Source organism: Phocoena sinus, chromosome 8, assembly GCF_008692025.1.
Source record: "Phocoena sinus isolate mPhoSin1 chromosome 8, mPhoSin1.pri, whole genome shotgun sequence".
NCBI lineage: Eukaryota > Metazoa > Chordata > Mammalia > Artiodactyla > Phocoenidae > Phocoena > Phocoena sinus.
The window spans coordinates 97,219,130-97,243,090 of record NC_045770.1 but is presented as its reverse complement, the minus strand read 5'-3'; the positions used below and the strand labels follow the sequence as shown (position 1 = coordinate 97,243,090).

The window sequence follows — 23,961 nt, the reverse complement described above, 5'->3', positions numbered from 1 at the left end:
AGATCTGAAAAACATAGCTGTTGAATCAGAGTACTTTACTCAGCTGCCCATCTGGAATGCTGGGGCAATGTCCAGAGGCCACAGAGACAGACAGCAGCCTTTGGAGGAGATAAACCTTGCCTGCAGCCCTCTGCCTGCTCTAATCTACACTCTGAAGGGCTGCCAGAGTTATCTTTTAAAAGGATAAATCTGATCTAGTCACTTCCATTCATACTCCTCACTGTCTATAGGATAAAACCCAAACTCCTTAGCCCATCTTGCAAATCACCGTTCAGTCCCAACCCATCTTTCCAGCCACATCTTCCATCTGCCTCTACCCCATCCTGAACTCAATGTTCTAGATATTCTAGCCGGGACCTGTCCAATACAGTTGCCACTGGCCACACGTAGCGAATACATTTTTAATTAATTAAAATTAAATTAAATTTAAAATTCAGGAACTTCCCTGGTGGTCCAGTGGGTAAGACTCCATGCTCTCAATGCAGGGGGCCCAGGTTCGATCCCTGATCGGGGAACTAGATCCCACATGCATGCTGCAGCTAAGAGTCCGTGTGCCGCAACTAAGAAGTCCGCATGCTACAACTAAAGATCTTGTATGCCGCAACGAAGTTTCCGGGTGTCGCAAGTAAGACCCGGTGCAGCCCAAATAAATAAATTAATTAATTAATTAAATTAAAATAAATTAATAAAATTCGGTTCCTCTATCACACTAGCCACATTTCAAGTGCTCAATAGACACACGTGGCTAGTGACTACCATATTGGATAGCACAGCTATTTTCCATTAATGCAGAAAATTCTATTTGGACAGCACCGTTTCAGACAATAAGACCCATCACCATCTCCTAAAACAAAACTCTTTATCTTAATGATATATTTTACACATAAGTACATTCTCATTGTTAATTTTCAAACATTACAAAACTCTCCCTCACCAATTCTCTCTAGAGAGAATCATCAAAATCAGTTTGGTGTATAGTCTCTGAATATTTTGAGTGTTCTGCTTTTTCTTCAACAGTGTCTTGGAGGTTTTCGTATAAGAGCACATCTCTACCTCCCCTGTGCTTTAGTTATTGCAGAGTAATCCAAGAGCATGAATGGACTTTAGGTTATTCAACCATTGCCTTCTTTTTTTTTTTTTTTTTTGCCGTACGTGGGCCTCTCACTGTTGTGGCCTCTCCCGTTGCAGAGCACAGGCTCCGGACGCGCAGGCTCAGCGGCCATGGCTCACGGGCCCAGCCGCTAGGCGGCATGTGGGATCTTCCCGGACCGGGGCACGAACCCATGTCTCCTGCATCGGCGGGCGCACGCTCAACCACTGCGCCACCAGGGAAGCCCCATTGCCTTCTTTTTTTTAAAAAATTGATTTATTTATTTAATTTTATTTATTTACTTTTAGCTGTGTTGGGTCTTCGTTGTTTCACGCGGGCTTTCTCTAGTTGCCGCAAGCGGGGGCTACTCTTCGTTGCGGTGCACGGGCTTCTCATTGCAGTGGCTTCTCTTGCTGTGGAGCACGAGCTCTAGGTGCACAGTCTTCAGTAGCTGTGGCTCGCGGGCTCTAGAGTGCAGGCTCAGTAGTTGTGGCGCACGGGCTTAAGTTGCTCCGAGGCATATGGGATCTTCCTGGACCAGGGATTGAACCTGTGTCCCCTGCACTGGCAGGCGGATTCTTAACCACTGTGATACCCAGGAAGTCCCTCAACCATTGCCCTCTTGATGGACATTTGTTTCCAGTTTTTCCCTATTGCAAACAATACTATATGCAAACATCCTTGGACCCTTTTCTGGACTTGTACATGTTTGTCTACGGTAGATACCGAAAAGTGGAATTGCTGGGTCACCAGGTCATATGCTAACACCTCTGGGGCTTGGCACACCCAGGTGCTCCCGCCTAGAATGCCTCTCCACATGACTAACTCCTGCTTATCAAGACCAGTCAAGTGTCATCACCTGGTGAGAAGTGGTCTCTTCTGCTTCTGTTTTCCCATAGTACTTCCTGTCCATATTGTATCATTGTCATACCCTTAGGACTCTGCCTTATTTATCTTTGTATTCAACATCCAGCATAGGGCTTAGCATAAAGCAAAAATTTAAATGTTTTCTTAACTGGATGAATGAATGAATAAATAAACACATGAAGGTACAGTGGTTAGGACATTCCAGAAACTCAAGGTGAGTGAGTCTGTGAATGTTGTGAACTTGGGACCAACCTGCCACCTGGTGCCCTGGGCCAAGCTACCTCTGGGTTTCTGTCTATCCCGTCCTCTGACCTTGAGCATCTCATCTTGAACTCTGTTCAAGTTGGGTACCTCACTGATGGAGCCGTGTGAGTGTGTAGGGGCTCTGGCCGCAGCACAGAAATCTGAGCACTGGGGCAGCACTAGGATGGCGTTGGCTTTCCAAGGTCAGCTCTGTCTCCTTTCACCCATGAAACAGCTCAGTATGCTCGAGTTTTGTTGTTGTTGTTGTTTTTCTCTCCCTACAGTACCTTAGGGGCAATTAAGATCAGCGGCAACATTTGTGCTCTCTGCCTCCAGGTTTGAACCCAAGGGAAGCCAGATGTTTTCCACTCCGCATTCCCTTCTCCTTGTGGTCTGATGAATAGCCCTGGTTTTTTTTTTGTCTCTCTGTGGCCTGGCTTCCCTAGATCCCAAAGCCTGGCTTGCAGTCTTTATTTTTAATAGGGTTTTAATAGGTGGCTCCTGTAATTAATTTCATTCTTGTGTTTTCACACTTTCTCTCCAGGTGCCTAAAGCCCCCAGGCACTTGGTGGGATGTTAACTGATTTTGAATAATACAAAACTGTATTGCTGTCATTAGATATTACCTCAGCTCCTCTCATTTGCAGTAGTTTTATAATCATTAATTGCCTGGGGCACATGCCCGTTTGGGAGGTCAGCCCAGTCACCTGTCATGTTTCATAGAGGTAGAAACAGAGATATGCAGAAAAGGGACTTGTCTAAGCCCCAACAGACAGTGGGTGTTGAAACTTGTTTCAGAAGCTGCACCCTGAGAGCGCCAAGGCAAGGATCCACTACTCAGGTATGATTGGCCAAACACGGCTTGTCTCGTGTGCCCCACAGGCGGTTTCACCCTCCCACAAGGACTGCGGAGCGAGTCAGCCCTCAGCGGCTAAAATTACCACCTGAAATTACCCGCCATTCTCTTCAGGGCCCCTTTCCATTTTACGAGCGGATTTATCTGCACAAAGAACGCGTCCGTGATTCCTCCCGGATTTAGAAACTACATAGTTTTGCTATTTTTAAAGCCGCCGTTTACAAATCCATACACACGTACTCACACTCCTCGAGGAGTGGGGGTGGGATGGGCTTGCGGGGAGTGAGGACGAAGAGTACGTGCTGGAAAGAGAACAGCGTGGCTCTTGGCTTCCCAGAGCGCCGTGCGGTCCCCTGGGGGCGCACTCCTCGGAGCGCGCGGCGGGGTTCGCAATCGCCAGCCATGTGCGCGGTCTAGACCCTCTGAGTGCCCCGGGCGTCGGACCGCGCAGACCTGCGCTCCCTCCCTCCTGCCAGGCCGCCTGGTCACCGGGCCCAGGAGGGAGAGGGAGGGGCGGGGAGACCGAGCAGGTGGCGATTAGGTCAGCCTCAGAACATTCTTGGACCGCTCCAGCAGTGGATATAAATAACCGATGGACAGGCTCCGAAAAATCCCGGGGTGGGGGGCAAGGGGGTGAGGAAGAGGGATTTATTAAGGGGCGGGGGAGTGGCATCGTGGCGATCTGCAAAGATCTACTAACAAAGTGGGTGGAAGGGCGAAGGGATTTAAGAATGAATCGTGGTACAAAATCTGGGAATAAGAACACGGAGGGGGAGGAGCTCGTGCCGTTCTGCCCCACCTCCACTACTTGTCTGCCCAGTCCTCAGAATGGGCCCTCGGATTGGCAAGGAGGGCTGTGCAAAGAAAGGGCACGGCTTTGGAGTCCTGACCCTGCCCGACTACAGATCTTGTGCAAGCTACTAAAGGTCACTGAGCCTCAGTTTTTGCATCTATACAATGGGAGTCCTAATGCTTACAAGGAGATGATTGTGAGCCTCGTGGGAGTTAAGAAAGGTGTGCTCAGCAAAAAGAGTAAGGCAGGGTAGCCCCCAGAACTCCCTCCAAAGGGAGCCAGCGCAGGCCCGATCCCTTCGCATTTCCACCGGTCTCCCAGGCTCTGAGGAGGCCGGGGAGGGGCAAAGCCGAAATCTGACTCCCTATAGCCGCGCGGCGCCACCCTGGGGAGTCGGCCCTGGCGCTTCTCAGGCGGGAGCCGAGACCCCACGGCCCGCGCCCCGGGAAGCGCCGTTCGCTGCTATGCCGGCAGCCCCTGCCCCGGCCGCTGGCCGGTGGGGTTGCGGCCGCAGCAGCGAGGAGAGGGCGGGGCCGGGGGCTGGGCTTCCCGGGGGAGGGCCCGGCGCGCACCGGGAGGCGGCGGCCCCGGCCCGGGAGCGGCAGGACTTGGGCCGGAGCGTGGCCGGACCCCCACCCGCCGAGGCGCCCAGGGAGGACGCGGTGAGTGCTGCCCGGGCGGGGCGGGGAGGCGGCGGCGGGAGCCGCGGCTCGAGCACGCCCTCTCCTCCTCCGGCTCCTGAAGTTTGCAATGGCAGTGACTCCCTCCCCGAGCCCCCGGCCACCGCGCTCTGCGGGAGGACAGCAAAAGCTGCCGCCGAGCCGAAGGGGTCTATTATCTGCGGCGCCGCGCCCCCGGCGGGGACCTGCCGGGGAGACGGGGGCGTCGGGGCTGGCGGGCCACACCATCTCCTGGGGCCCCTAAAAGGCCCTAATCCGCCCTGGGACCCCAGTAGGGGCCTTACTCCCCAGGACCCCTCGCCCTTAGCAAAGAGCCCCAATTCCTGGGGCCGCAGCCCCGGGCAACCATCTGGAGTTCGAGGCGGCGCCGGCCAAGGCAGGGTGCGCCCCCTCCCCTCAGCGATGACCGGCTGGCCCCACCCCCGCCGAGACCAAGTTCAACAAGTTTGCCCAAGAAGTCCTAGCTAGAGTCTCCATGGCTAGGCCTGGCCCGGCCGCTCCGCGTGGGCTCCATGGGCTCCGGGTCGTGCAGCGCCGGGCCCGCAAGAGGGCCAGGTCGAAGGGAGCCGTCCTTAAGGGTTGAGGTTAGAGACGGCAGCCCCTGGCCTCCGAGGTCTGGTGTGAGCGCTCCGGCTTTGGAGCGCGTCATCAGGGAGCAGGCACCTCAGGCGGCAGGTCGGGTTTCCAAAAGCGCCCCTTTGTTATGCCCCTCCCTGGCCCTGCCTCCTCTTCTTTCCCCGCGCCACCCCCTCCCCCAGCCTCCCGGGCCTCTCTGGCTTCTGGTTCCAGTCGCTGTTGCCTAAGTACCCCTCTCTGGACCAGTCGACCGGCCCCTTCTGTGCCTTCAAATCCTCGGGCTGCGGGCGGATCGGGAGGGGCGGCTGGGAGAAGAGGTCCTGAGGCCAAGCCTGTGCCTCAGGACAGAGGATGGGCAGGCCAGGGCAGCAGTGCTCCCTCCCAGGGGCATGCCCCGGGCTTCTGGAAAGGGTGGGGGCTGGTCTGGTTGGGGGTACATACCCGCCTCAGGTAAGGGAGTGGGTTCTTCCCTGAACTCCAAGACTCCCTACCTTGGCTTAGCAAGCTGTGAGAAGACCCTGCCAAGCCCCAGAGGACTTGTCCCAGCCCAGTAGGTGCTGGCTCCATGGGCTGGGAAGGTTCATTATCTGCTTTCTGAGCGCTTCCGTGCTCAGAAGTGGTGGAGCGTGTTGTGGGGACCAATCTGGGTCTCTGCTGGGGTCAGGAGGCACAGGGTGCTGGCCCTTCTCCGCAGGGGCCAAGGCACAAGGCCCACCCCTGCTGCTAGGTCCCGTGGGGCAGTGGGGCCTGGCTGTGCCTGGGGCTTGGGCTTGTGTTTGCTCTGGGAGGCTGAAGGGAGCAGTGCCAGCCCAGCACACACAGCTTGCTCTGTTCTGGGGCCAGAGAGAGGGAACGGGTGGGGGGCAGCTCTCCCGGGAGCCAGGAGCACAGAGGCTGGAGCAGGCAGGGGGCCCAGGCCCCTGGATGCCTGACTGGGACAGTTCTGAGGCCCTGGGATTTACAGCTGCAGCTGGGTTTCTCTCCATCTGGTTGGCAAGTCCTTTCTGGGTAAGTGGGACAGACTCAAGAGGAAGCAAGGGGAAGTGCTGAGGACCCTGGTGGGGCCAGCTGCTCTGCTCCTCTCCTGCTCTGGGCCCAGGCACCTCCACTGTAGGCCTGAGCTCTCCCTCCTGTTAGCTGAGTGGTGGAAGCCCACTCAGGCCATGCTTTCTCAAAGCTGCTATAGCCAGTGGGTTTCCTGGTCTTCAGGTGGATGTCATTTGTTTTCTCATTCAGCTACTAACTCACTCCAGTGCCTGCAGAAACACAAACTGGACCCTCAGGAAGTCTCTGCCAGTGACTGGGGACAGATCCTGTCCTGTAGTCACAACCCAATGGGATATAGACGGGTGGGAGATGGGGATGGAGGAATGGACGGGGGGCTGGAGAAGGTGCCTCACTCCGAGTTTTGAAGGATGGGGAGAGATTTATCAGTTTGGGGAGTACTGTGATAGAGCCCTGCTTTGGGAGCAACAAGCACACTGTCCTCCTGGGTCTGGCGGTGTCCCTTGGGCTTGCTCAGAGGAGGAAGTGATTTCCTTCTAGGGGCTTGAATAGATGCTGGGGACAGCTGAGACCCTGCCCAGAGACAGGAGGGGAGTGGCCGCATGCCACTGTGTCCTCTAGCCCCTGGGGCTGGTGGCTCTGGGGTTGGAATCTGCCTTGTCCTCCTCCGCAGTTCTGGAGCACACTGTCATAACTGGCTGATCACCTGTCTGACACCCCGTGCCGCCCCATACTCTGGGCTTTCTGAGGGTGGGGCTGAGTTACTCATTATCCACGGAGCCCTTTGGGACCTCATGGTGGATGCTGTGGAGCGGGATGTGTGTCCCTCGTGACTGTCGGGCCCCTCACGTTTCTTGTTCATTGCCTGGTTTGAGTCTTGTACCAGTCGTGGCACGGAAGCAGACCAGGAGGTGGAATTTCCATCTTAGGAGGGAGCTGAAGCCCCTTAGGAGAGGACAGTCTAAATGCACTTGTTCGAGCTTCATGGCCAAGATAAGACTCAGGCCTCTTGGTTCCCAGTCTGCTCTTCCCAGCACGGGGAGCTACTGCAGTGTGGCTGGGCACCCTCTGACCTGGCCTGGTCTGGTAAAGGGTCGCCTTGTTCAAGGAGAGGCCACAGAGCCCTGGCTTGGGCAGGCGTCCTCTTGTCTCATCTGCGGTTGGGGCAGTGAGAGGCTCTCTGCCCACTACCCACCCCCGCCGGCCATGTAATCCCCAGCTGGACCATGTGACCCGACTGGCATTCTCCTGGTTGGAATCTGGCGCTTCTGACAGCAGTTGCTATATTGGGGGAGCTGGGCACCGCCCTGGACACTGTCAGCTCCACCCTCACCCCCTGCTTTGCTCTTGTTAGCTTCCAAGGCAGAATCACAGTGGCAGCTTGAGAGTTGGACACCCAGGTCCCTGAAGTGAGCTCTAGGCCCCAGGTACATGGAGTGAGGTGGTGGCGAGGGCAAACCAGGGCGAGAGGAGGACCTTTGAAACTACCATCTTTGCCCCCACCCTGGGCCCTCCTGGGGACATCCAGACCCCTGCCTGCTAAGTCCTGGCTCTTAACAGTTCCTTGGGTAGCGGGGACGGCAGTGGGGGGCAAAAGCCAGGGATAGGAGAGGGTCTTTTCCTATCCCCAAGAGTGTGCGTCTGGCTTCCCTGCTTACCCCTCTGCCCTCTGCAGCTCTAATCCGCCACCATTCCGTGCTGCGGGGACACCATGGCTCCAGAGGAAGATGCTGGAGGGGAGGCCCTAGAGGGCAGCTTCTGGGAGGTGAGCAGCTAGCTGGGTCCCAGGTTTGGGGGCGGCACGGAAATGCTCACCCCTCTCTGGGCCCAGTCATCTGTCCAAGGGAGGAGCCTAGCTGTCAGCCCCGGCCCCTGCCGGGGGCTTCTCCATGGTGACACTATCCTTCTCGTATCCTCCCCAGGCTGGCAACTACAGGCGGACGGTGCAGCGGGTGGAGGATGGGCATCGGCTGTGTGGGGACCTGGTCAGCTGCTTCCAGGAGCGTGCCCGCATCGAGAAGGCCTATGCCCAGCAGCTGGCCGAATGGGCCCGCAAGTGGAGGGGCTCCGTGGAGAAGGGTGAGCCTGTGCTCGGGCCTACTGGGAGAAGAAGGCTGCCGAGGGTGGGGCGACCAGGCAAGGCAGCTTCTTTTTGCACCTCTCGTGGAAAAGTTCAAGGCTTCCATGTCTGCCTTCCCTTTAAAGCGAGACGATCTTACTGGTTATTCTTATAGCTGTGCTCTTAGAGTTCCCAAAGTACTGTCATGAGTCATTTTGATATTTCTAACAACCCTATAATGGAGATGGTCTTCTTCTACCCATTTTCCAGAGGAGAATGTGGCAGTTCAGAGAGGCTAAGTGACTTGCCTGAAGTCACACAGCTAAGAAGAACTAAAGCTTGAGCCCAGACCTTCTGACTCAGGAGCTTGAGATCTTTCCATCCAAACAAGTTGCCTTCCTTGGGGACGGACACTAGTTCTTCCCTCTGAGGCAATAGAATATAGTGGATTATACCACAGTCCTGGGTTTGAATTTCAGCTCCAATTGTACCTGTAATGCTTTGGGCAATTACTTTCACTTCTCTGGGCTGCCTTTTTGCTGGTTCCATGTTGTTTGTGACACTGTCTTCACAATGGTGGATGAGACAAGGATCCAGTGAGATCTCGTATGTCCAGGTACAGATTAGGTATTCAGTAAGCAGCAGCTGACATTATTTGTTGTTATCTTTGCATTTCTGCTCCACGTCTGGCACCCAGAGCAGCACCCGACGAGAGGGGGTGGGCTCATTGCAAGTGGCATCCCCGGCCCAGCCCAAGCCCCTTCCCTCCCTGCAGGCCCTCAGTATGGCACGCTGGAGAAGGCCTGGCATGCCTTCTTCACTGCGGCCGAGCGGCTGAGCGCCCTGCACCTGGAGGTGCGGGAGAAGCTGCAGGGCCAGGACAGCGAGCGGGTGCGTGCCTGGCAGCGGGGGGCCTTCCACCGGCCTGTGCTGGGCGGCTTCCGCGAGAGCCGGGCTGCCGAGGACGGCTTCCGCAAGGCCCAGAAGCCCTGGCTAAAGAGGCTGAAGGAGGTGAGCCTGGGCGGGATGGGCAGCAGAGGCACACACCTTCCTGGGTTGGCCTGGGGCTAGAGGGGGCCGAAGCGTGGCATACAGGGTCCAAACTGGTCCCTGTGTGTGTGCCAGGTCGAGGCTTCCAAGAAGAGCTACCATGCGGCCCGGAAGGAGGAGAAGACAGCCCAGACTCGGGAGAGCCACGCGAAGGCGGACAGCGCTGTCTCCCAGGAGCAGCTGCGGAAGCTGCAGGAGCGGGTGGAACGCTGCTCCAAGGAGTCCGAGAAGGTACTGGCTGAGGGACTGGGCTGGCCCAGGTCAGGGCTTCCTGAGTGCCTTTTCCAGTCCCCAGCAGTTGTATTGCTCTCATCCTCACCTGCCACCTTCTCTCCAGATTATCAGTTAAGGGAGGAACCTGAGAAAGGTGATGCTTTACTCAGGAGAGAAATGGTGTGGTTTCGGGCACTGGGATAATCTTCGCAGTTGTGGAGAACTTCCCAGCTCCTTTCCTTTCACAGTGTCCCACCTGGGACAAGTTCTCACGTTGTCTACCCTGCCAGAGCGCCCTTCCTCCAGCTCTGCACATCGAGCTCCTCCCTGTCCTCTGAGGTGCTGCTCAGTTTCCACCTCCTCCGGGAAGCCTTTTCTGATTTCTCCCACTGCTCCCCATAGGTTGACCTCATCTCACTCTCCACCAGACTCTTAAAGCTGCTGTGCCTGAATGCCACCTCCCTTGTTAGGCTCCTGGGGTTCCTCAAGGGCAGGGGCCAGGTTTTGGGACCCTGGTGCCTAGCCCACAGTCTAGCCCACAGGAGGTGCTCAGTAAATACTAGCAATACAAGGTCTTGTCCTCACCAGACCCCCTCCTCTCCCACCCAGATGAAAACCCAGTATGAGCAGACACTGGCGGAGCTGCATCGTTACACCCCACGCTACATGGAGGACATGGAGCAGGCCTTCGAGACCTGCCAGGCTGCCGAGCGCCAGCGGCTTCTCTTCTTCAAGGATATGCTGCTCACCTTACACCAGCACCTCGACCTCTCCAGCAGTGAGAGGTACGGCCTGCAGGGTGGGCATGGAGATCTGGGTGATGCCGGGTCTCCTCCATCTCCCCTGGGCTCTGGCTGGGCTGAATGAGATTGGGGGTGTGCAGAGGCGCAGGGCTTCCCAGCCTGAGGGTTGTGCCTGGGGCACAGGTTCCACGAACTCCACCGAGACCTGCATCAGGGCATCGAGGCAGCCAGCGACACGGAGGATCTGCGGTGGTGGCGCAGCACCCCATGGGCCGGGCATGGCCATGAACTGGCCCCAGTTTGAGGTACGTGTTCCAGGCAGGCTGGTGCTGGGAGGTGGGGTGGGCTCCCACTGGGCTCAGCCTGGACCTCAGGAGGGAGGCTGGGGCTTGGGACGAAGGAGGTCAAGGTGGTCTGGGTGGTCCTGGCGGCCACCAGAGCCTGCAGCCCCCGCCTGACCCTGAACACTGCCCCCACAGGAGTGGTCCTGGGACACACACAGAGGACAATCAGCCGGAAGGAGAAGGGTGGCCGGAGCCCTGACGAGGTGTTACTCTGACCAGCATCGTACCCACAAGAGATGGCGCTGCATCCCCACCCAGTGCCTTGGGGTCCCCAGGGTGAGAGCCAGGATTCGGGCTTGTGGGAAGGAAGCAGCTCTGCCCCCCGCTCTGCCCTCCTTCCTCTGTCTCTTCCCTCATTCCCGTCACACCTGAATGGGCTGAAAATCGGTGCCAGGCACCTTAGGACATACTTATGAGTTGTAATGATGCCAGTTTTTATGGTGGTTTAGATTTGCCAGGCGTTTCCCACATTCCCTCTCATCTGCTGCTCATGTCATCTCTGTATGGCAGAAGTGTGCCTGAGCGTGCAGGCATTCTGGCAGAGTCAGGCTAGGAATCTTGAAGCTTTTCCCCACCTGCCTCTCCCTGGGTTCCTCCAGGAGGAACCTCCAGAGGTGAGCCCTTGCCCTGAGTCCTAGGCTCTCTCGCTCATGTTCCTTGTGCCTGAGACTGCCCTTTGTCCTTCCCTCTCTAGCGGCGGGCAGGATGAGGAGTGGTCAGATGAGGAGAACCCCCGGAAGGTTGCTACTGGGGTCCGGGTGCGTGGCACTCTATGACTACGCGGGCCAGGAAGCTGAATGAGCTGAGCTTCCGAGCAGGTACCCTGAACTCCTTTCTTGATCCTTTCCAGACTTCAGCCCCTCCACCCCTTTTCCCTGCCCCTTTACTAGCCTGAGCAGGATTGTGGAAAAGGGAAGCCAGACATCCACATTATCAAGGGCCAGTTCTCCGACTCTTAAGGCTGCTCTGGGTCCAGCCCCCAGGAGTCAGAGTGTCTGCTTGGAGTCCTCATTTGCCTCTCAAAGTCATCAGCTGCGGCCCTGACTGCTGCATTCAGGGTTGGGGTGGAGTGGCTGACTTTGACCTCCTCTGTCTGAGCCAGGTCTCTTCTAGCTGGGCTCTCCGACTACCCCCTCCCCCTCAGTCCTTGGACCCAATTGCAGGAATGGGGCTGGGCCAGGACAATTGCCAGTGACCAATCCCCCTTCTCGCAGGGAGGAGCTGCTGAAGATGAGCGAGGAGGGATGAGCAGGGCTGGTGTCAGGGCCAGCTGCAGAGTGGCAGGATTGGCCTGTACCCGGCCAACTATGTGGAGTGTGTGGGGGCCTGACCTGGCCCTGGGCAGCCCTTCTGCAACGTTTCTCCACCCTGGGTCAGAGCCCAGCTTGTCTGGACAGCGGGACCTGAGGGCCTTGAACCATCCTGCCCCTGCTGCCCCTCTGTCCCTTGAGGAGGGAGGAAGTCCTGGGACCCAGGGAACGGGAGGGGCCTGTGTCTAAGAAGGGACTGGTAGGGAATGGCCAACTGAGTCTAGGCTGAGGGGAAGATGGGGAGGTCAGGAGGTGACAGAAGGGCCCAGGGGTGCCTGGGCCTCCCCAAGAGTCCTCCAGTCTCCCCAGGAGCTGTGGATGCAGTTCCTGATCTCTGTGTTTTGGGGTTCCTGGGGTTGGCCTGGGGTGAGTGTAGTTCTGGGCTAGCAGCACTCTTTTGTGGCTTGTTCTAGTGTGTATTAAACTTGGAAGAAAAAACAAAACAGGCTTGTATGCATCTTTTTCGCTATTCCACCCTTGCCAGGCTGCCGAGGGCATCTGGAAAGAGGCACTGAGGGGGTCGTGGGCCTGGAGTATATTGGGGGGGGCGGGGGTTGGGCGAAGGTCTGCCAGCCTGGTACCTGTTCTGGGCCTTCGGGACCCTAACCTGGGGTGGAAGGGACTCGAGATCAGAGTTGGTGTGAGCCATCCAGGCTTGGTGGAGGCTGGGTGCTGAGTTCTGAGCCAGGTGGGAGCCCAGCCAGTTTATCTTCCCGTCCAGGCCGGCGGGACTACGACTGCTTGGTAGGACTGTTAATCATTACTCACCGTTAGGCAACTGGCTAAGGCCGGGTGCCGGGCCTCGCAGTCCACGCTTCTGTGAGGTGGCTCCACCTTCTGGGGGTGTCGGGGCTTGCGGGCGGCTCTGCGGCGAGGTTTGGGCCTGTGGGCCGGCCGTCGCCCCGCCCCGGCTGCGGATTGGCCCCGGCGCGGCGCGGCGCGGCGCGGCGCGGATTCGGGCGACCTCGTGGGGCCCGGGACGCTGACGTCTCGGCGCCAGCTCCGCCAGCCGCCCATTGGTCCATATCGGGACAAATCACTCCACCCCTCGGCGGGCCGGCCCCCGTTGAGGCCCACCCAACTGTGCCGCCTTCGCGGCCGCGGATTGGCCCTTGACGGGACCCGTCGATCGCGCTGGTGTCTGGGACGGAGAGAAAATGGCGGCCGAGCCGAGCAAGACAGAGATCCAGACCCTTTTTAAGAGGCTTCGCGCAATTCCGACCAACAAGGTGCGTGAGAGGGAGGCGCGCGGCGCCCGGCGCCCGGCGCCGGCCGAGAGGGACTCTCCCGGCTCCCCTGGGTTCTGAGGGAGGGAGAGGGGCCGGCGCGGGGCTGTTTTCCTGGGGTGTCAACGCCCGGCCTCGACTCGGGGCCCCTGACCGTTCGCTCATCTCCTTCTCCACCCAGGCCTGCTTCGACTGTGGCGCCAAGAATCCGAGTTGGGCCAGCATCACGTACGGTGTGTTCTTGTGCATTGACTGTTCCGGGGTGCATCGCTCCCTGGGCGTCCATCTCAGCTTCATCAGGTGGGGTCTCCTCGCCGTCGGTCGGGACTGGGTGCTCAGCAGGGGAGAGTGGCTGCCTGGACTTGGAGCGCCCTGGGTTTGGTGTTCGCCAGCTTCTCACGGGAGGCAGCCGCCAGTGTGGGCCCCTTGTTACACAGGCGGTTCGTTTCCGCGTCTGGGTCAAAACTCCGTTATTTCCTGGTGGTCAAACTCGACACTCCAAGCGTTAGTTTCAGGGAAAAGTTATCTGCGTTGTTCTTGTTGCTGATGCGCTGGAGCGAGACTGTGGCTGGCCTTAAGGCAAAGGCCGAGTCCAAGCTTCGACCTCCTTTCGCATCTGGAAAATAATTAGTACCTTTTGGACTAGATGAATAAAGAGCAAAGCTTTCCTGGACAGGGTAGAGTGGAGGAAACAGGGAGGTGGCTGATAAATGTCTCCTGGGTGCCTACTGCAGCCCGAGGCCAAATGACAGGTGTGGGTCTGCCAGGGAAGCGTCTCCTGGAACCTGCTGGTAGGTGACACACGGCCCTTGCACACAGGTCCACAGAGTTGGATTCCAACTGGAACTGGTTCCAGCTGAGGTGTATGCAGGTCGGCGGGAATGCCAATGCGGTAAAGCTCCTCTTCACCATCCTCCTGCCCCCGTTCTTCTGCCTGGGTACTGACTTCACAGTGACTTCTTGGAGGCCCTCTCAGTTTCTCTGTTCAGAGGATTCTCTGGTCTATGGCAACACTGTACACTATTCTCTACACTTGGAGATGGGTCGTTGTTCTTTTCCAAGGGGCTTTGGATTCGAACTAAACTGGACAGACGTTCTTGGGGGAGAGGCCAAGGGCTTGGGGCCTCCACAGTTGTCTGGGTCTCGTGGGCCTGGATGAAGGAAGGGCAGAGTGGGTACAGCATGCTGTCCTCAGGCAGAGCTGAGTGAGGTCTGGGCTTCAGTCATTCATCGTAGAGGATGGGAGGCTGCGTTTTTTGTAGGAGGTTCTGAGGAACTTTATGAAAAACTGCTGGTGTCAGTAGAGCATACTGTCCTGTAAAAGTAATAACCGAACTGTTAGAAGGAGGTGTCTGTTTTGCTCTGGGGAGAACCACCTGTAGCACGTTCTCCTCTCTTCTTTGCTCACCAGACAGCCTTCTTCCGCCAACATGGATGCACAGCCAGTGATGCCAACACCAAATATAATAGCCGAGCTGCCCAGATGTACCGGGAAAAGATCCGGCAGCTGGGGAGTGTGGCCCTGGCTAGGCATGGCACTGATGTAAGTGCCTGTTCTCCCGGGCTGGGGTCATGGGGTAACTGGGAATATTCAGAGTCCTGTGTTTCAGTTGTGTCTTCTTTCTAGCTTTGGATAGACAATATGAGTAGTGCTCCCAGTCACTCGCCAGAGAAGAAGGACTCTGATTTCTTCTCGGAACACACTCAAGTGAGTGCGCACAAGGAATGTTTCCCACAGTTGTTCCTGACAGGTGGTTTACTTACTGAGGCCAAGGCCCACAGTCATGGGCATGGATTCCATTCGCCTTGGTGTGATACCTCATAAGGGGAATGTTTGGGGCCCACTGCTGGATAGACCCAGGTGTTTCCTCTTCCCATGAGTAGGGGTGCAATGAGGCCCTCCTTAGGAACACACCCCTATAAGCTGGGGTGGTAGGGAGGACGAGAAGCTTCTTAAAGGCTCGAGGTATCAGGAACCCCAAATAACTTTTCCTGGATTCTTCCCCTATGATAAAGGCACTGTGGCTGGGGACAATGAAGGGATTCCCTCCCAAGCAACCTACCCCTGGGAGGAGGTTTCCCCTCTACCCACCCACTGGGTGCTGAAGTCAGACTCTGTTTGAATCCCTGCTCCTCTACTTAGTCTTTCTAGTGTGGTGGCTAAGACACCTAACCTCAGTCTCTAAGATGGAGAACGTATCTTCCTCATAGGCTTGTTGTGATAATAAAACATATTTACATGTAAAAAGCCCTTAGACTTGTACGTGGCACATGGTGAGTGCCCGATGTAATTATTAAATTAAGGGAATGGGTTCTGGCTCTAAGTAAACAGTGAAGGGATGGAGGTGGCTGCTAGTTTTGTGCTGCTTTCTTCCATAGTGAAAGCAACTATAATTTTGATTGCTAACCTCCAGTATTCTTTCCTCATGGGCTTGGAGTAGGGCCTTGTACCCACAAGGTATTTGGCACTCTTTGCCAGCAGGAATGGCTCATCAAGGCTTCTGTCATCTGGCTTTTCAGCCCCCTGCCTGGAATGCACCAGCCACGGACCCATCAGAGACCCAGCAGCCACCCCCATCTGCAGAGAGCAGTGGCCTGGCACGTGAGTTTAGCCCAGATTCCAACTATGTGCCTTGGTCCTGGCAAAGGACTTGGGGCTAGGAATGGGACACCTGGCCAAGGTAATGGGAGTGAGGGGTCTCCTACTATCTCTGGGTGGGCTGGGATTCACTTAAGTCCCTCGGAGGAGGTGGTGGGCATTCTTTCTCTATTTTGGTGGCCTCAGAAAGCTGAGGAAAGTCGGTGCCCCTACTTTACCGCATCACTTCCCTTAAGGGGAGGTCATAGGAGGTTTTGAGTCTTCCACCTGATTCCCATCATTGCATCCACAGAGCCGGAGCACGGCCCCAACATGGAGCTGCTTGGCACCTCACCCAAAGCTTCTCTGGGTCAGTATACCAGGTGGCAGGTGTGGGGTGCCTGGGAGAGGGCCGGCCTCGGGGGTTCTTTTCAGATCTGCTGCTGCCTGGTCATGTGGACTGAGGTCCCAGGAGACTGAGCATCTGATCTCTCTGGAGTGGGGCTTGGGATTGAAGTTGTGGCTGCAACATCGACCACAAGGACTTGAGAGCAGGCCCTTGGCGGCCGGTGTCCCAGGCCTGGGGTTTGCCTCTGGGGGTGGGGCTGGGGCTGGCCAGCGTGAGGCTGGACACCTAACCCTGGGGGCCGAGGCAGGATTGGCCTGTCTGGTCTATTTCACGAGAAAGGGGACAACTCTGAGCTGCTAATGGCTGGAGGCAACATTGTCCTTTCTCGGCCAGTCCCTGGCCTTTTGGCTCTTTTCTACTCTTTTCTTGATGTCCTTCAGACTTAGTTCAGGGTGAACAGTCCATTTGCTGCCCTGGTTTGTTTTGTCGACCTTTGGGCATTGGGGCAGGAAGCCAGCAGAATGACCGTCAGTCTGACCCCATGGGAAGCCTGGCATGGCCTGGTCCGGAGTGAGGCTCTGTAGAGGCCTCTGGGCTTGGGAGCTATATGGAGGCTCTGAGGTCGGACCCCCTGTTAGCCACAAGTCTGTTTTTCTCCAGAGTCCATGTATCTGTCACCTAAAGGGGCTCTTCCTGCCAGAGGTAACCAGCAGCTTCTTGGGGAGCCCCTTGCGTGCCCACTTCCTCTGCTCTAGGAGCTGAGGCTGGTGTTTGGTGCTGCCCCTGCCTGGCGGTCTTCGTGTTGGGTCAGGGACTTTGTCTCTGGTGCTTCAGGTCTAGGTTCTTAGGTCCATCGGCTGGGAATCAGTAACCTCTCTAACCTCGTCTGTTTTTGGCTTGGACGCCCTGACACCATTGGTTGGAGCTGGTGGTGGCAGCTTTGCCTTCCCCTGCCTGAAGCTGTTTTTTGTAGAAGCTCTTGCCAGAAAGCTGCATGATGTGGACTGAGCTGCTGCCTCTGACCTCCCTTTGTCTCTGCTCACGCCCCACCCTCTTCCTCACACAGAACTGAAAACCTCCCTCATTGGCAAGAAGAAGCCAGCAGCAGCTAAGAAAGGGGTAGGTGGGGAGAGGCAGTATGGCAGAGTGGTTAGGAGCTGGAGTCAGACGCCTGGGTTCCCCCTTTGCCCTGACCACTTACTGGCTGTGTGACTGGAAAGGTGCTTAGCTTCTCTGCACCTGATCTGTGAGGGGCTGTCAAGATGCTTGTCTCTAAGGGGCTCCTGGGAGGAGTCAGTGAGACTGTGCACATAAGTGCTTGGCACATCCTGGGCCTGTAGCGTTAGCCGTGTCCTCCGGCCCCCAGGCCTCTGCTGGGGTTGTGCGGGCCACGCTATGCTCAGCTCCAGCAGAAGCACTGTTCTCCCTCTCCACCATGCTGACGGGGCTCCTGCTTTTTACACTAAACTTTAAGAAGGAACCCTTTTCTTGCGGGTGTTTCCATGCGTTGTGGTTGGCAAAGCTCTCATCACATAATTCTCCCAGCTGGGTGCCAAGAAAGGCCTAGGGGCCCAGAAGGTGAGCAGCCAGAGTTTCAGGCGAGATTGAGCGGCAGGCCAGGTGGCAGAGAAGCTCCGTGAGCAGCAGGTGGCTGATGCCAAGAAGCAGGCCGAGGAGTCCATGTGAGTGTTTGCCAGAGGGGCCCCAGCTTGTATGGGGTTGGGTGGGCAGGCGGGACAGGTCAGGATTGGTGCCGGCCTCTGACACGTTTGTTCCCTCTAAGGGTCGCCTCCATGCGTCCTGGCCTACCAGGAGCTTCAGATTGACCGTAAGAAGGAGGAGAAGAAGCTACAGAATCTGGAAGGGAAGAAGCGAGAGCAGGCAGAGAGGTTGGGCATGGGACGGTGTCCCGAAGGTGAGGCTCAGCTTTGGGGTGTGGCAGGGAAATGCCATTGTTCCCCTGGGAACCATTGAAGGTTCTTCCCGGCAATTTGGGGTTCTAGGCTTAGTCTTCCTCCAAGGCTGAATAGAGGACTTTGCTTATTGTCTTCAAGCCCCTTAGTATAGTGCTTGGCACATAGTAGGTACATGCTCGCTAAAGTATTGTTGAAACAGATGAAACACAGGATCAGGTGCTCTTTCGGTATGTCCAAGAGACTAGGGTGGTATTTCTTTTTTCTTTTTTTTTGATATTTATTTATTATTTGGCCGCACCCGGTCTTAGTTGCAGCATGCGGGATCTTTAGTTGTGGCATGCGGGCTCTAAGTTGCGGCATGCGGGATTTAGTTTCCTGACCAGGGATTAAACCTGGGCCCCCTGCGTTGGGAGCGCGGGAGTCTTAACCACTGGACCACCAGGGAAGTCCCTAGGGTGATGTTCTTATAAAGGGTGCTAATGGCGCTTTGAATGGCAGGACAGTTTTCTCAAGAGCTTCCCAAGAATCGCAGGGGCTTTCAGCATTCCTAATACCTGTCCACTAAATGCCATTAGTGTTACCAGATGCCATAACACCCAGAAATAACCCCAGACATTTAAATGCCCTTTGGTTGGGTGGTACCCTTCCTGTTTCAGGACCACTGGGTTTATGTTGCTGTGGTTTTCTCAAAAAAAAAAAAATAAGAACAAGGGCTGCTGACCAGTTCTCTTATGCATTTTGCTTGCTTCACAATAAGAGTTAGCATCTAGAGATTTCAGGAATACTAGATTTTTTATCTCTCTTAAAAATTGGAATATCTGGCAGCGCCAGGGTGAGCAATCCTGGCTACAGTGAGCTTGTGCTAAGTGGTGTCTGCTCCTTTCCAGGGGGCGTGAGCTTCGCCAATGGCCTTATTTACTTAAATACAGCAGTGTTATACAGGAGGTATTGTTTTCCCTTTTTACAAATGAGAAAATTGAGACTCAGAGCAATTAAGCAGTTTGCCTAAAGCCCCAAAATCTAGTAATTCTTACAACTAGATTTTGAACATAGAACTGTTTGATTTCACATTTAGTATTGTAGCCATTATGCTCTACTTCTCTGGAAGAAGATACAGCTGGGTATTTCTACTTAATCTTTCAGGACATGGCCAGCTGGATTTAAGTTATTCCCTTTTAGTCTGTGTGCTAATAGTGTAACCCACAGCTAACCAGGGAGACAAAATTTTATCCCAAAAGGACTTTCCTCTTCCCTGTTTTGTTCACAGGAATGACTGGATTAAAGGGTATATTTAAAACTTTCTTTTTCTTTCTTGTACTGCAGTAGAATCATTTGAACCAGCCCACCTTAGTGAAACCCTATTGCAAAATATTCATTCTTGGAGTTCTGCCAACCAAAAGCAGTAGATATTTTTTAATGAATTTATTTAAATGAAAATTAATCCTTAAAAGCCTCTGTGGAGCTTAACACAGGAGGGAAGAGAGGCATCACGAGTTGGTACTGGCTGCCAAATTCAATGCCTCTTCTCATTGGGAAACCAAATAGCAGATCCAGGTTTTAGTGCGTAAGGCCAGACTCTATTTTGAAATGCTTTCTTCTTTAAAAAAAAAAAAAAAAATGGATGGGATAATTAAGAACTCACCCTTTGATGCCATTAGACTCACGTCCCTGGTTCTGGGGCATTTCATCTTTTTTTGTTTATGTGTTCTATCTTGGTGAAGGATGTGGCTCATGGTGCAGCAAGTTGAGGACAGAAAGCACGATTATTTGGTGCACATTATCGTTAAAATTAAAACAGGCCAAACAGTCATTTGTCAGGGAAACCCTACTTTGAGAAAACAAAGCTGATGTATTGACAGGTGAGGAGTGCTCTCCAGTTTACACAGTTGCTAGCACTTCCTGCTGGGTCTTGCCCAGCCCTGGGCACAGTCAGGGGGAAGAAGGTTCTGGGTGGTGCTCAGTGAAGGAGAAACCCAGGTTTCTGCCAGCAGCTGGGCATCTTCTCTTCTTCTTTTTTTTTTAATAAAGTTATTTATTTTTGGCTGCGTTGTGTCTTCGTTGCTGCGCTCGGGCTTTCTGTAGTTGCACCGAGCAGGGGGCTTCTCTTCATTGTGGTGTGGGCTTCTCATCGTGGTGGCTTCCTCTTGTTGCGGAGCACAGGCTCTAGTTGTGTGGGCTGTAGTCGCACGGGGCTTCGGTAGTTGTGGCTCATGGGCTCTAGAGTGCAGGCTCAGTAGTTGTGGTGCACGGGCTTAGTCGCTCCATGGCATGTGGGATCTTCCGGGACCAGGGCTTGAATCTGTGTCCCCTGCCTTGGCAGGCAGATTCTTAACCAGTGCGTCACCAGGGAAGCCCTGAGCATCTTCTCTTGTGCAGTGACACTGATGCTCCCTCCTGCTTTTCTCCACAGTTCCGTCTCCCACTCGGTGCTGTCTGAGATGCAGGTGATCGAACAGGAAACCCCAGTGAGTGCAAAATCCTCCCGCTCACAGCTGGACTTGTTTGACGATGTTGGTACTTTCGCCTCTGGACCCCCAAAGTAAGGCTATTGTTGGGGTGCAGACTGGGCTACCATGTTTCTCATCAAGCTTCTCTGAGCCACTGTACTGTCTCCCCAGGTACAAGGACAACCCCTTTTCCTTGGGGGAGAGTTTGGTTCCCGCTGGGATACAGATGCTGCCTGGGGTATGGACGGGATTGGAGGAGAAGGAGCCAGAAGTGACTGTCTCAAGCGTCCGCCCATTTCAGAAAGGTGGAGTGCTCTAGGTCAGCGCTATCCAGTAGGATGCTCTGTGATGCTGGCAGTGCTACTGTGTGGTGTGGTAGCCACCAAGTATGTGGCTAGCGAGTCCTTAAAAAGTGTCTAGGGTTAATTGAGGAACTGAGTTTTTAATTTAATTTGAATAAATTTGAATAGCCACATGTGGCTAGTGGCTACCAGATTAGAGAGTGTAGGAATCAGGCTTTGGTTTGAGCTGTGCTCTGCCATTGCAGGAAGCCTTGTAGCCTCTTGTGCTTGAGGTCCATTTCTCTGGCAGGAGGAGCCTGATTTTGTGTCTCTGGCCTTCATCTAGTAATTTTTTAAAAGCATATTCCATGTTAATCGGGGTAGTCCTTAACTGATAAATAATCTGCAGATAATCCATTTGTAAAATGGGGACATAACTAATGACTTCAGAGTTGCCATAAGGATTAAATGTAATGAAACTTATGAAACACCTAGCTCAGTGTCTGTGTCAGTGCTAGGTGGGAGTGACCGTAACACCTTTTCAGCCACACCGGCATGCTTTTGAGAGTAAAAGGGGGGGTAATACTATGAATTACGCCAGGAGAGTAGGTATAAATCCAGGCAGACTGAGACATTTGATCATCCTAGTGGTTTGGGGCAGAAGCGTTGGCCCCTCCAAACCCTATTTCCATGCTACCTAGTGGAGGAACATAAGCTCTCTGTGCTTGGCTTCAGTGTGGAGAAGAGAGGGCCCCTGGGTTCCCAGAGCCGTAGTCCAGATGGGGCCATGGTGAGCATCCCCAGAAGGCCACTGGTGCTTTTTTTGGCCTCCGGTAGGAATGGGATAGTAATGCTATAGGGATACCATTGCCTGGTAGCAATGGGAAGAGTCAGAGCTGTTGTCCCACATGCACCCCTCAGAGTCACAAACCGGAGGGAAGTGGAAAGCCGGAGCTCAGGCCTTGAGTCGAGTGAAGCACGACAGAAATTTGCAGGAGCCAAAGCCATCTCATCTGACATGTTCTTTGGGCGGGAAGTGGATACTGAGGTAAGTAGAGTTGTCTGCTTACCTGAGCCTGGAGCAGCAGGTAGAAGCAGAGTTTCTTCCCTACTGTTTTGGACTTTGGCACCAGGGTGGCTGGGCCTGGATGAGTTCTTGGGTCATCGGCCCAGAGGTCCTGAGGCCTTGCCTTTTCTTCACCGCAGCATGAAGCCAGGTCCCGGCTACAGCGGCTCTCAGGCAGCAGCGCCATCAGCTCTTCGGACCTCTTTGGGGACATGGACGGTGCTCATGGAGCAGGTAGGCCCCAAGCGAAGCCTGCGAGCAGAGCTGGGGCCCCCTGGACTGGGAAGGGCTTCCTGCTGGGCTCTGGGTCACCCTTTCCCTTGCTTTGACAGGTAGTGTGTCTCTGGGGAACGTGCTGCCCACAGCTGACATTGCCCAGTTTAAGCAGGGTGTCAAGTCTGTGGCTGGGAAGATGGCCGTGCTGGCCAATGGTGTGATGAATTCTTTGCAGGTGAGGCTGGGACTGCTTGACCTGGGGTGGGAGGAGACCAAAGGGTAATGCTTGGAAGTTGGCCTTCTCCACCAGATCCAACCGTAGCTGCACGGTAGCCCTCAGCCCGAGAGAGCATTTTCTTTTCCTGAAGGGCAGCTTCCTTCCTTTGAGCTTGGTACCAGGCCTGGGCCTCTCCCTAAGACGATGCCATGTCTGCAGTGATTTTCCCCCACTCCTGTCATCTGTACTGTTTCCCTCCCTCTCCAGCTTCTGTGAGATCAGGCAGGGCTTCCCCCTTGGGGTCTGGCCACAACCCCTTTCCTGGGTCACAGTAAAATAGAAAACAGTCTCTGCCAGGATGAGATTGGTGCCTGATTCCCCCGCCTGCCAGTACCCCAGTCCCGAGGGGTGTGTTGGGGGAGGGTGTGCATGCTGGAAAGCTGATGCAGGTGATACCCTGACTTTGTTTTTTCTTTCCCCATCCCCAGGATCGCTATGGTTCCTACTGATCCAGGCTCCATGGCTCAGACACATGGTGTTGACAGCAGCAAAAACCTCTTGATTCCTAGGCCTGGGATGCTTGCCCTGTGGAAGCTGGGGAGGCATTGTTATTTTATACCTGTGGTGTGTGAGTGGGTGGCCTTTGAGGATCTCGGGTGAGGGATGGGCAGTATCAGCCCCTGACCTCTGTCTGGAGATTGCGCCCTTTATCCTCTTCTCACACTCCCACCCCTGTGTGCTAGATTATTGTTAATCCAGTCCTGCCCCCAAAGCTGCTGCTCACTTGTCCTGCCACACTGGGAGTGAGGGGGGAGAGTTCCCTCAGGATGGCTTATCCTGGGTCCAGGCCTTCCCCGAGTAGGGAAAGTAAAAAGTATAAGGCTTTTTTGCTGGCTCTAGGATCCTTCCAGATTGTCTGGGGGTTTGGCCCCTGTCCTCTGGAACCAGCAGGGAGGTCTGGAAAGAGTTCTGCTGTAGATCAGCCCCCAGGGGAGGGAGGCTCTGGACTAGGCTGCTGCTGTTGCTGCTCCAGTGGTCTCTTCTGGGCACCAGGAAAGGGCAGGGGAGGGGAAGGACCTTCGTGTGGGCCTTACTGAGGGCTAGAAACTTTACCTGGTACCTAAAGGTTTCATTTGGGGTCAGACTGGAGGCCCGAGTGATCTTCTCCTGTCTCACTGCCCCTTTTTACAGTGATCACTTGGAGGATTACTTCTCCTCCTGGGTGTCTCAGAGTCCTCCCATACCATCCATTGTGGACCACAGGACCCTCTGTCCCCTCCCGAGACTCTGTCCCTTCTTCTTTTGCTTGGTGGCCATGGTGGGTCTCATGTGCCCTGTGCTCTGCTCTGGATGCTGTGAGTGTAAAGCTGGCCAAGAAAGCAGAGGACGTGAGGGACAGAAGCAGGCTCCTGGGGCTCAGCTTTCTTCCTCCTCATCATCTGGGTCTTGGGGCCTGGACAGCACCCCACCACTGAGCGCTTGAGGCGCCTACAGAGCTGCAGGTCTCACCCCTCTGGGCCACACACTCATCCTTGGTGCCATCGTCCCCTGCCGTGCTGGCAGCCTGGGCCCGCCCCACCCCGTGGTTGAGGGTTGAGGTTCCGAGCAACACAGACCACTGTTCCCACCACCCCCTCACCCAAAGGGATGTGACTTTCTTTCTGGACTGTTTGTATTGAAACTAAGTGGTGTCAAATAAAGCCCCGACGGGGCCCTAGGCCTCTGTTGGTCTGAGTGAAGTAGTGTCCTCTCTGGATCCTGCCTCCCTGCCCAGTGCAAGCCCCTCGCCTCACTCTCTGGGCTCCCACCAATACGGGTAGGGCGTCGGTGCTGAAG

The 23,961-nt window shown here is 55.3% G+C and overlaps 2 protein-coding genes across 2 annotated transcripts; both read left to right on the top strand.

Annotated features, from left to right (window-relative positions):
- The first annotated feature begins 4,301 nt into the window (after positions 1–4,301).
- On the top strand, positions 4,302–12,266 carry PACSIN3 (protein kinase C and casein kinase substrate in neurons 3). Its single transcript, XM_032641833.1, is given in 15 exon segments — positions 4,302–4,511; positions 7,786–7,875; positions 8,033–8,189; positions 8,945–9,180; positions 9,295–9,450; positions 10,042–10,217; positions 10,359–10,440; positions 10,442–10,480; positions 10,655–10,669; positions 10,672–10,722; positions 10,725–10,795; positions 11,214–11,283; positions 11,285–11,337; positions 11,734–11,761; positions 11,763–12,266. Coding segments are annotated over 14 exon segments (1,275 nt in total). The 5' UTR covers positions 4,302–4,511; positions 7,786–7,821; the 3' UTR covers positions 11,850–12,266.
- A 623-nt stretch (positions 12,267–12,889) lies between these two features.
- Positions 12,890–23,852, top strand: ARFGAP2 (ADP ribosylation factor GTPase activating protein 2). The gene is given in 20 exon segments (XM_032640347.1): positions 12,890–13,058; positions 13,237–13,355; positions 13,875–13,947; positions 14,467–14,598; positions 14,683–14,763; positions 15,576–15,657; positions 15,947–16,003; positions 17,049–17,101; positions 17,528–17,664; positions 17,766–17,781; positions 17,783–17,879; positions 17,882–17,897; positions 20,309–20,437; positions 20,517–20,545; positions 20,548–20,597; positions 20,599–20,650; positions 21,550–21,674; positions 21,833–21,926; positions 22,025–22,143; positions 22,614–23,852. Coding segments are annotated over 20 exon segments (1,554 nt in total). The 5' UTR covers positions 12,890–12,986; the 3' UTR covers positions 22,635–23,852.
- The last annotated feature ends 109 nt before the right edge of the window (positions 23,853–23,961 follow it).